Source organism: Leopardus geoffroyi, chromosome A2 (assembly GCF_018350155.1).
Source record: "Leopardus geoffroyi isolate Oge1 chromosome A2, O.geoffroyi_Oge1_pat1.0, whole genome shotgun sequence".
Taxonomy (NCBI): Eukaryota; Metazoa; Chordata; class Mammalia; order Carnivora; family Felidae; genus Leopardus; species Leopardus geoffroyi.
The window spans coordinates 92,362,608-92,374,434 of NC_059331.1; the positions used below are offsets into that span (position 1 = coordinate 92,362,608).

The 11,827-nt window shown below is 39.6% G+C and overlaps 1 protein-coding gene across 34 annotated transcripts in view; it reads left to right on the forward strand.

Moving 5' to 3' along the window:
* Positions 1–11,206, forward strand: part of ADAM22 (ADAM metallopeptidase domain 22) — a 241,527-nt gene extending 230,321 nt beyond the window's left edge. For 16 of the 34 annotated variants that reach the window (XM_045494720.1, XM_045494728.1, XM_045494732.1 and 13 more), the window contains 2 exons: positions 380–503; positions 4,679–4,960. In XM_045494720.1, the coding sequence (XP_045350676.1) occupies positions 380–503; positions 4,679–4,699 (145 nt within the window). In that variant the 3' untranslated portion in view covers positions 4,700–4,960. Of the gene's footprint in view, positions 1–379; positions 504–4,678 lie in introns of those variants that run through there. The other 18 variants (XM_045494713.1, XM_045494716.1, XM_045494719.1 and 15 more) reach the window with 6 other exon arrangements.
* The last annotated feature ends 621 nt before the right edge of the window (positions 11,207–11,827 follow it).

Here is an 11,827-nt window from a genome sequence, read left to right on the forward strand (position 1 = left end):
ATTAAGTGGTAAAAACAAGGCAGAATATTCCTATGTTGTACATTTAATTTACCATTATGAGCTCTTAGAATAATTTTGCCCCTTCTCCATTTTAGCTTTTTATCTATTCTATAGGAAACTTCATGATTGGCTTTTCTAGTTGAAGTCTGATTCTGTGTGCTAACATTTAAATAATCCATTGCAGTTATGACATTAGGAAAATAAAATTCCAGCATTCCAGTGTTGTGAAGAACAGAGAATCTCCCAGTAGTTAAACCTTTGCAGTAGTGGCCTATGAAAATTGCAATCAGAGGGATTGTTTTGAACCTACTTTTCAGATATTTGAAAGAGATGTTAGGCAGTCACATAGTATTTATTCCATGTGTTCTCAACATCTCAGGACTCTATCTCCTGCCAAGTCTCCTTCTTCATCAACTGGGTCTATTGCCTCCAGCAGAAAATACCCATACCCAATGCCTCCACTTCCTGATGAAGAGAAGAAAGTGAACCGACAAAGTGCCAGGGTATGTGGAATATACACTAATAGCCTCAGTCATTATCGTTTATCTATGAGTTCATGCTTTAAAAGAGAGAGCTGTTTTTCCTTCTTTATAAAAAAAAAGGGGGGGGAAGATTTTCAAGATTCCATTGAAAAATAGAAGATTCTTGGGGTTTGGGGCTCAGATTTATATTTGCAAATGAGTTTAATTACTGAATTAATTCTAGTGATATTTGGTATGTTTTAATCATACATTGCTATGTATTTCTATCTTTTATTATACTTCGTAGCTTCTATATGACAGCCTGGAATAAACAAAACAGAATGTGTTTTGTTTTTATCAGTTTTTTAATATACCTGGAAATGCCAGTGATGAAATAAACTAGCCTCATCTTCATGCCTAATTTGCTTACTCAGGCCTTTTACTGGCTAATAATACCCAATAGGACTTTAGAAATCAGAACCTGTGACAGAAAGTTAGACCAGTGGCTTAGAGGCAGGGGTGGAATTTGGATACATATGAAAATCTCTAATATTGGGGCGCCTGGGTGGCTCAGTCAGTTAAGCGGCCGACTTCAGCTCAGGTCATGATCTCACGGTCCGTGAGTTCGAGCCCCGTGTCGGGCTCTGTGCTGACAGCTCAGAGCCTGGAGCCTGCTTCAGATTCTGTGTCTCCCTCTCTGTGACCCTCCCCTGTTCATGCTCTGTCTCTCCCTGTCTCAAAAATAAATAAAACGTTAAAAAAAGAAAATTAAAAAAAAAAAAGAAAATCTCTAATATTAAAAAAATATGGCAATGGGTATGGTAAAATTTAGCAACCTTTTATATTTGAAAAAGCCAGATTTATTTTACTATTTTAACGTTTATTTATTTTTGAGAGAGAGAGAGACAGAGCACAAATGGGGGAGGGATAAAGAGAGACAGAGGCAACAGAATCCAAAGCCAGCTCGAGGTTCTGAGCTGTCAGCACAGAGCCTGACTCCGGGCTCAAACTCATGGACAGGGAGATCATGACCTGAGCTGAAGTCAGGCAATTAACCAACTGAGCCACCCAGGCACCCCTAAAAAGCCATATTTAAAAACGCATAAGAACTGATTATATAAAAATATGGTTAACCATAAGTTTTATTTATTTATTATTTATTTATTTACTTTTTTTTTTTAATTTGTCATTGGGTCTTCACATAGAAGAACCAATTCCTTTCTACTTTATTTTTTAAATGAAGTAATATATTACTATAATCTAGTAATATAATTTAGTATTGTCTGCAGGGTTATATTAGCTTCAGGTGTGCCAGAAGTTTCCTTAAATACTGAGTCCTCTTTTATAACTTTAATTATGGTTCTGCTCAGCCTTACAGTATTCCCAGAATACATCCATTATGTGAAATTTGAGAGATAGTTGAATTTAGAGAGGCATACTGGCCCTCAGAGAGGCTTAAATGAGAGATATAACTAAAGAGTACTTTTATTGGTATCCAAGTTCTGTTGTGGTCAGTTACAGTGTAATGTTGATCTTTTCAGAAATAATTTTGCAATAAAATAAAAAAAAATGGAGCTTTAAAAGCCCGGGCAGATTTATCTGCTAGTGGGTCTCAGGTTCCTAGGTTTTTTGGTGTAGAAAGATATTTCAGAGCCTCTTTGATGGCTTAAGTAATGGGGTTCAAGGTATACACGAATCATTCAAATTTTAACTCGATCCACTCGCAGTCAGTAAGAAAACTCGCTAAAAGCAGATTAGATTACTATGATCAAAAAGACTTTAAAACCAAGCAGTGGTGTTTTGTGAATTACGTGACAAGTTAGCTTCCCGTGTTCATATGGATAATGGTAAAAGATGGAAAGGAAGAAGAAAATTCCGATTCCCAGCCCTCAGCTTTCTGGCTGTAAAAAACAGAATCATTAATAGGCATCCAGTTGTTCATGACATGAGTATGTGGTAAAGAAATCCAAGGCTGTCATCCTTCCTCAGAGAATTGTCAAAGTATAACACCCTACTTTTTACCTCTGATAAATTGTTTACATTGCTGTTTTGCTCTGTCTACTTGGGGATATTCTCTCAGCCTTTGTCATGCCAGGGTGCAGGTTATTGTTCCCACAGGAAAGCCCTGAAAATGACAGCTCCCCAGAGGACATGGCCGGCTCGTGGCCTCTTCCCTGGGATGAATGGGGCGACGGTGAAGACTGTAACCCCAGGGACAGTGTGAAAGGCCCATGGCTCCGTTCACCATGAACATCCACATGAGCACATAGCAGAATCCTGCAGAATAGGCAGCCCCCATCTCTGGGCTGCCTTGGAGGGCTGGGGAGTATCAAACAAGCAGATCTTTTTTACCAGCAACCCCTCCATTATAGTCATCTAGAAATTAGAAATGGCCACAGTCACGTCTGTTCCTAAAAGTGATGACTTGCAAAATTCTTTGCTCCTTTTTCCTCACTGGGATGATGGTGATCTTCAGGTTCCACCAGTGTCCCACCAGTGTCATCCCTCTGTTCCCCTTTCTGCAAGCTGTCACTAATTTTCTTAACCGTTTGAGAGAAAACTGGACTCACTGAAGCTGAAGCCTGAACCCTTTACCACTCCATACCATCATCTGAGTGTCAATCCAGATGTTCTTACCCGGCAAACGTCCTGTTTAACCATTCATTTTCACTATTCTCCACCAACAGGGGTCATTCACACACACAAACATCCTTAGAGTTGAGTGATTTGTCCTCCAAAAGGGGAGAACACAGGCGGCTCTACCATAGTCTTTGTGGAGTAGCCAACGTGACTATTGAGAACAAGATTTCCATGAAGATTCAAGAGAACCTATTAAATAGGGAACCTACGTAGAAACATCCACATAGTCACTTAGCCGTTTCTCCTTTTTCTGTCCCAGAATCTCATTAGGTATACAATGACATGCCCTAGATTTCAGTAAAAATGGAATTTGGATTAATTTGGATGTAACTTAAGTCACACTGGTCTCTAGACTTTCTTTGTTCATGTTTATAAAAGTGTACCCAAATCATATTGCCTTGGAAGCAATATTTTATCAGCCAGGTCTTCTTCGTCGTCGTCGTCATCTTCTTCTTCTTTTTTTTAATTAGCCACTCTGGTGAGCTGAGTTGCATTCATATTTGATCATTCCAAAGTTGTTTATAGTCCATTAAAGCAATTACTGAATGCTGTAGAAATTAGATATGAACAGGACAGTGTACAGAACTGGTGGGAGAGGTAAGGAAGGGGAAGAGGTAAGGGAAGTAAGGAATTGACATCATGCCATGGGTGCTCTGTTTCCTGGGAAAGGACAATTTTCTAGGAGACAGTGATGGATTTGGAGAGCGGATGGCCTGGTCATAGGCCCACAGCAGTGATTTCTAAGTGGGTGGTAGTGGTATTGATGGCATCACACTTTCCCGAGGTCAGTACTTCTCAGTACTGGCCGTACATGGGAATTGTTTGAAGGGCTTCTAGATTATGCTGATGCCTGAATCCCACCCAGGGACCCAGAGAGATTTTGAGTTAGTTGGTCTGATGAGTGGCCTGGGCAGTAGGATTTTTAAAACCTCCTCAGATCACTGAAATGTGCAGGTGGGTCAAGAACCACTACTCTAGAAGGCCATATCAGAATCCTGGGGAAAAGGAGTGTATATATGATTTAAAAAAATAATATTTTAAATTATTTTATTTCATTTGAGACATAATATTTAATCTATTCAAATTTTTGAGTAACAGTAAATGAAGATGTGACGGGTTTGGTATTAAAAGGTGGCAATTGCTAACAAGATTGAAACACAGGTTTAGAGGAAGGAGAAAGCTAAAAATTAGAGCGTTTATTTTATCCATTCATTAGATGTCATAAGAGTGTGCTTCCACAACCACATAAGTATGGATGGAATCACCAACTCTTTTTCATCTTTTTCATCTTCATAGCTCAGAATAGGCCTGTTTCCAGTGCACTTGGATGGCTCAGTAAAGCATCTGACTTCAGCTCAGGTTATGATCTCACAGCTCGTGGGTTTGAGCCCCCATAGGGCTCTGTGCTGACAGCGTGGAGCCTGGAGGCTGCTTCTGATTCTGTGTCTCCCTCTCTCTCTGCTCCTCCCCTGCTCATGCTCTCTCTCTCTCTCTCTCTCTCTCTCAAATAAACATTAAAAAAAATGCCTGTTTTTCTGCTTTCATAATGTGCAATTTTGCTTTTCTCTGTTGTGCAGCTATGGGAGACATCCATTTAAGATCCACTGTTTACATGTGATACATCAAAACTGTTTACTTCAACTTTTATAGAAACCCAGCCTCATGGAATCACTGCAAATCTATCTGCTCTTCAGACAATACAGACCCTCTGAGATGCCACAGAGGAGAGGAAGCCGAGTCTTACGTCTGGATACCATTTTCTTTTTGTCATTGGCTTAGGATTTAACTGAACCATGAAAAGAACTACTGAAATGTTACACTATAACATGGAAAAATAAAGGTACCGGTATGTTAACGGATAATCCGCATGACAGATACATGTAGAAATCTCACTAAAATTAACTCATGACCCAAATGTAGCAAGTTTTCTAAGGGACAATAGTGGATTCAGAACTGACATTCTGAAGCACATCCTCATTGTAGACAGTAATGCTATGTGCATGAAGCTTCTGTTTATTGCTTTCCACATTTAAGGAAACAACATCCCATAATAGAAACTAGCATGCAGGGCTAAGGCATATAGGATTTTTCTGCAGGACTTTAAAGCTTGAGAGGCCAATATCCCATATGCTTACTCGAAACATGTATCTTTATTTTTGTTTTTTTACTTTTCATATTTATATCAGCATACAAGGACAATTGTACATATGTAAACATTTTTAAAATAAAAAAAGCAACTGTTACACACAAGTGTATTTTGCCAAATGCCTAAAAATAATCAGTAACAGGCACATCGTCATCATCCATCAAATGGTCTTTAAAGATGATAAACAGATGATGTTGTAAATATAGTGGTCAGTGCCCTAAGTGTCTCTCTCCGTAATTGGTATTTGTCCTCCAAAACCTGTGATATCCCTTTAAGCTGTGCACAGCCTGGAGGCAGTTTTCTTGAGTGATTAATCAAACCAGAGAAGAAAATGCCCAGCAAATCTGGGGCTTCCACATTGGCTGGGGCAGGAGCTCAGTAGTGTAGCCAGTCTCCGGCCTCCAGGCACTCACTCTGAAGCTGATGGCTGCTCCCTGGGAGTCCTCCAGCCAGTGTCTGCCTCGGCAGCTGTTGTCTTTCAGTATCAGAGCACGCCTAGTCTCACCCTGGAGGCCCGTGAGCCCCTCAGCAGCACGTCCTGCTGACCTTAAGCAAGTGTACCAAAGACACGTGAGACGGGGGCCCCTGATACATTGATAGCTTCCGACTTGCCGACACTCTAACCCTTTGTGGCCTCAATTTTTGTTCTTTGACAAAACTTTTTAGCTACCTTTATCTGTAAGATGAATAGCTTGTTTTAATAAAACCAACTTTTACACTGTTTATCAAGGATATTTATCATCAGTAGGATGTGAGTCCAACAGGTCATTCCGCACTGATGTGGAAGCAAGGTGATGGAGGTTCTACCCACTGGGCGGGAAGCCTCAACAGGCCACAGAGGGTTAGAAGAAACCTAAAGCCACAACTGTGAAGTTACCCAAACAGCTGGCAGGGGAAAAGATCTGACGTTTTGAACTCTTTTTTTTTTTTTTTTTTTTTTTTTTTAATCCATAGAAAAGTGAGAAATCTATGTTAAAGTCCCTTCTTTAAAACCAAAGTTGGATAGCTGTTACAACGCAGCTCTGTCATTCTAAAAGAAAACTTCCCCGGGAAAGACTACTCTAGTGAACTCCGAAATTGATGGGATCAATCCAGTGCTTTGATGTGAAGAGTACTTCTGAATTTCCTCATTTTCTTTCCTTTTTCTTGAGAGGAATGGAATCTGCAGACAAGATTTCAGAAATATTCTCCTAAATTTGATCTCTCCCAGTAGTGTCCATGGTCAAAATCTATTTCATCTTCACATATAGTCATCTTAGATGCCCAAACTGAAGGGCCATGTTAGAGGCAGTATTTTATATTCTGTGGTTTTTGTCTTCTGTAACGGACCTCTCTTCTGAAAGTCTTTGAAAATGTTTGACAAGAAATTTAATCACTCAAAACTATAAAGTGTTTGTAAATGGCATTTTTCATGACAGGAAGGGATGTGATTGTCGATACTACAATGAAATGATCCATCAGATTAAGATTTGGGTGAGTGTTGGGTGACGATGCCATGTAGCTCAAATGAAGGGCAGGAGGGCAGACAGATTTAAAGATGTAGCAAATAAAGTGGCTTTTGACCAAGATCACTTTAATGTGCACTGAATATTTTCTGGTATTGAGTGTATAAAATGCTAATGTTATAAGATTTATTTTGACTATAAAAGAGTTTATAGATTTGAATGTAAGGTACCTTGTGTAAATATGCTTCCTAGTTATGGTTACATAAACCCTAATTTGAAAGAATTTACAAATGGGGAGCTACTTGTCAACAGATTCCCTCCCATACACTTTCCTTACTTTCTCAATTATTTTTACATGAAAATTATTATTTCAAGTAAAAGTCATTGTAACATGTCTTTTGTAAGGCATAGTTATTTATAGTCAGGCTCCTTGATAATAACCTTCAGGTGGAACTGAATGAAAAGCATTTGTTTTATTTGCAGGAAGATTATGATTTTATGGTAGCTTTAATGTTCTGTTCTGGGTATCTGCCTAAGAATGTTTGAACATTCTTACAGCCATTTGCAGAATTCTCTGACAAGTTTATAATCTTAGTGGATACTTTTGAGAAATACCTATACGGGTACTCATGGTTGGTATTTAGATGTATTAAATCTAAATATTTATGACTTTTCATCCACTGAAACAGGAAAATGGACCTATGGCACTAAACACAAGCACAGCATTAGAACTTTTTAATATCTTTTGGAGAGGAACTTTGAGGTCATCATAGCGGTTTGTATCATGCAACTAATATTTATAGCCCCCAGTCAATTATAGAACTCTGATGCCAAGCAGAGAAGAGTGGTTCATTGGCCTTTCTGTTCCATTGTATGCCTTTTTCTTTCTTTCTAAAGTTTTTTGCATAGATAAAACTTCAGATTGGCAACCGTGCTGCCTGCAATGGTCCGTTTGTCCATAGACATTGCAGTATAGCAAACTCTGACTTAAACATTGAAATCTCTTTATTAAGAGTGATAACAAGGGGGTGGGGGTAAGAGGGAGCCCCTGAAGGAACTGAGGTCAGACTTACCGGTCTGTGTCCAGCCAACTCTTTCTTTAGTCAGGAAGTAGCGTCCTCCTCAGGAGTCCCTCAGCTGGAAAGTGATCCCAGGTCACGTGCAGTCTGTGGAAAGGAACCCACTCAAACAGCACAGCATAGTGAGGGCCTTCAGTTTACCTTAGTTGCTCTATAGTTTAAAGAAACCCAGGGCTGTTCTTTAAAAATTTTTGACTAATAAAGTAAATGTAGGGTTGAAATGCCAAAAATACTTGAGATAGGTGCTTTATTAAGTGATACTAGTTTCTTTTTCCCCTGGCTTTAAAAAGGCTTTTAAAATTGTCTTTATGTATAAAGTCAGTCTGGTATAGATTTCTGTGCATAAGATGGATAGGGTTTCTAAAAGAAGTTGCTGATAAAATTAGATCTTTTGTGCACTTCCCAAAAAGGACTATTTATGTTTGATTTTCATCACAGCCTTACGTTTCTGTTGTTGTTGTTGTTGATTCCCTTGCAAATTTGCATAATTTAAACTGTCAATTGTCCCAGATCTCTTTACCTTTTGCTTTTTTGGACTTTGTTCTTTACTTTTTAGTTACCTATGGGCTGGAGGAAATGCGGTATTTTTATGCCCTCCTTTACGAAATCAAGCGTGTTTATTTCATCCATTCTTCATTTCCTGTTGTCATGTACTTCTACTTTAACTTATATATTTAGTGTTTTAATATTTCCTCATGTTATTCAACATAATAAATCCTTACCTAAAGAGAAGACTATTTTACTTTATTTTACTTAAACGTAAAGGAAGGGTAGTTTATTGGGAGGATACTGAGTAGCTGGCAGTGCCGAGATGTGGCACTCAGTGGACTGAAGGAACGAAGGGTGGCCAGCCGCTTGCTGCCACAGCCTGACTAGGACACCACTGCCAGCTGCTGTCAAGGGCGCCCCCTTGGGCAGCGTATTATAAATTCCATCCTACCAACTTGGTAAGTTGCCATCAGTTTTTCATGAAATGTTCTGACTTCCACTGGCGGCATAACATCTACATTTCAGGGTCCTGATGGTCCTTTTCCTTTCGCTTTCGTTTTCCCCTAAAACTGCTACGCACATTTTCGTTGTTGTTCAATGGAGTCAAGGTGAATTTCTCATTCTACTAGCTTAAAATATATAAAAGGCAGATATTTCTGTGGAATAGGGCTTAATTTGAGGCTTGTTAATTTTTTTTTGTTGTTTTTCCCCTCAGTTATTTTCTGAATGGATAAAAACTGTTCTGATTTTGGATGCAGCACGTTTCCTCCTGGCATAGGAGCACTAAGCACTTTCATAAACAGCTTCCCCTGTTGGATTGTGAGGAGCCCAGACTGCTCTTATGAATCCGTTAAGAGGCAGCAGCCCACGATCTGGGTGTCTGTATGCGTGTGTGCACACGTGCACAGCCGCATGTGCTAGAACTCTGGGCACATGGTGATAGCATATGCTGTGCAGGCAGGTGCCTTTAATTCTGAGAGGAGCTTTCCCAGATGTTCATCAAACGAAGATACAGCAGGACTTTAGAAATCAGGGCATAGTATTTCTCTTCATGTTTTATTCATGGCTTTGTCAGAGCCCCTAACATGGAGCACCATCTGGTTCAGTTTATAAGTAAAAAAGCAAAACATTCAAAAAAACCTGCCTGGCATTTTTGTCCTTTATCTCCAGGGCCTGACAAACAGTAAGCATCCTCCCTACGGAGTCTGAGAGATGCTTCCAAACCCTTCCTACTCCTCTTCAGTAGCTTGCCAGCCCTTTTCTCCTCACTGTCATGGAGGTAAGTCCCTTCTTGGCTAAACTGGCACTGGGGAGAACCACAGGGTGAAGAATAGGAGGAAGAGAGGCAACTTTAGTCTTCTCTCACTGGCAACTGGGCATGGATTATGCAACATTTAGAAGTCACTAAGAGATTGGTCCTCGGGTATATTTCAGGATGGAGGGGGGATAGAAAGTAGTGAGCCTTGGGAGGTCACGGGGTATTTAGTCTTGACACAGGAGCAGAATGGAGACGCACATGAACCCAGAAGCCAGGTGTGCAGAAGGTGATCACTGGGGGTGTGGTGGGGACAGAGGGGCTGAGTGCCTACGACAGACTGGTATACTTTGCAGTTTTACTGAGTGTTGGCTCTATAAATACTTTATGGGCCCAGTACATGTTGGGCCTGTCACCCTTGCTCAGTGTGTCCCTATTGAATTGTTCATAAAACCTGTATTGAATGGAGACATACTTCAAGGCTGGCAGAGTTTTGCTCCAGGGCACCATTATTTCATGTTTTTAGGTATCCTTAAAATCAAAACCAGGGAAAATGTAGGGTGGCTTTTTTTTTCTTTCTTTCCTTTTTTTTTTTTTTTTTTTTTTACAAAAAGGCATACAATGAGACTAGCAATCTTAAGATAATGCACTTACAAAATCATCAGTAAAGTTTTCAAAGAGTTTATGAAGAAAAGGACATTTTCCTCTCAAGTTAAAAAAGTGTCAGATGCGGATTTTTTGTGTTGTAATGGTCAAACTCTAAAATAATGCAAATAGCCCCCAAATCTTTAAACATAGCGGTGCTAAGTTATACCAGATAACACATTATGGAAAGTGCTGATATGAATTAATAATTTATTCAGTTATGATACAAGAGTTCTTGCTAAATTATACATGTATATCACTGCCTGATTAGAAACCCCACTTTCTTTTCTAATCTAGCACAAAATCTGTGATTCTACAGCCAGTCTTTTTAATGGGTAAAAATGACCCAACACCTTTGTTTTATATGGGAAACTTTTTTTTTTTTTTAACACTAACTTCTAAAGTGCTTAACAAAAGGTTTATTCAGGATAACTAAGCACGTATGTCCTTTTTAAACTTGCTGGAAGAGACTTACCCCTCCAATCTAGCATCCCAAGAAGACAACTTCTTTTAGGAACTGGGCATTCTAACTAAACATAGCAGCTTATATGTTAGCCGAGGTAGTTCTGCGCTAGTGTTTTCCACAACCATCATCTTAAGGGGTGATGTCCATCTGCAGATAGTGGAAGCCACTTCATGGGAAGTGTTATTATCGGCATGATTTCACTTTTGGTAACCAGGTAATCCTGTGTATATACCTAAGATTGGCTTCATTTTAATATATTCTCTCTGCTCCTCTGCACTTCAGGTCTTAAGCTATTTTAAAAATTGGGTTTTGGCAATCACCAACTGAAATGTTTATGGCAACTGCTTTCCTGAGCAAGCGTGATGTGTTTTATGGCTGTTCAAATTATCAAGTTGTTCTTATATTGTAGGTATACAAAAACCTTAACTGTTTTTAAAGGTCACTGTAACTTGAGGTTCAAATTTCTGGCACAATTTTATTTGTATTCACTTCTGAAGCTAAAAAGATACCAGTTTTCTATGTTACTCTCATTGTAACATCAATAAAGTGACTTTCAATAAAAGATTTTATGTTATTTTGATGCCTGACTCCCTTTAATCCTGTTTTTTCTCCCAATCGTGGTTTCTCTTTCAGAAGCATGAGAAGTACAGAGATCCTGTAGCAAAGCCTGGTTGCTCACTTTGTTGGAGTTTCCTCAGCTGAGTGACAGGTGGAGTCTCCCGTTATCCACTTGCCTTGCCTCATAAGCACTTCCTCTCTGACCCTAACATGGATCTGTTTCCTGAATCCTGACCCAGAGCCCGGGCAGTGGTGCTTATTTAATAGAATAAGTTCACCTGTGTTAGACTCTAAAGCATTGGGCCTTGGATGCACTTGGCTTAGGTTCAGGAGATTCACTGCCTGAAACACTGGTCCACCTAGCTGTTTGTCTCTCACAGAGCCATTTCATCCTCTGGTCTTAACCTTGACACCTGTTTCCTTGCCTTCAGCTCACAGTCTGCTGAGGAAAAAAGTAGTTGTAAGTAGTCAGACTACTGTTTTTTTTAAATTATTATTTTTAATGTTTATTTTTGAGAGACAGCAGGAGCGGAGGAGGGACAGAGAGAGAGGGAGACACAGAATTTGAAGCAGGCTGCAGGCTCTGAGCTGTCAGCACAGAGTGCGATGCAGGGCTCGAACTCCTGGAGAGTGAGATTATGAC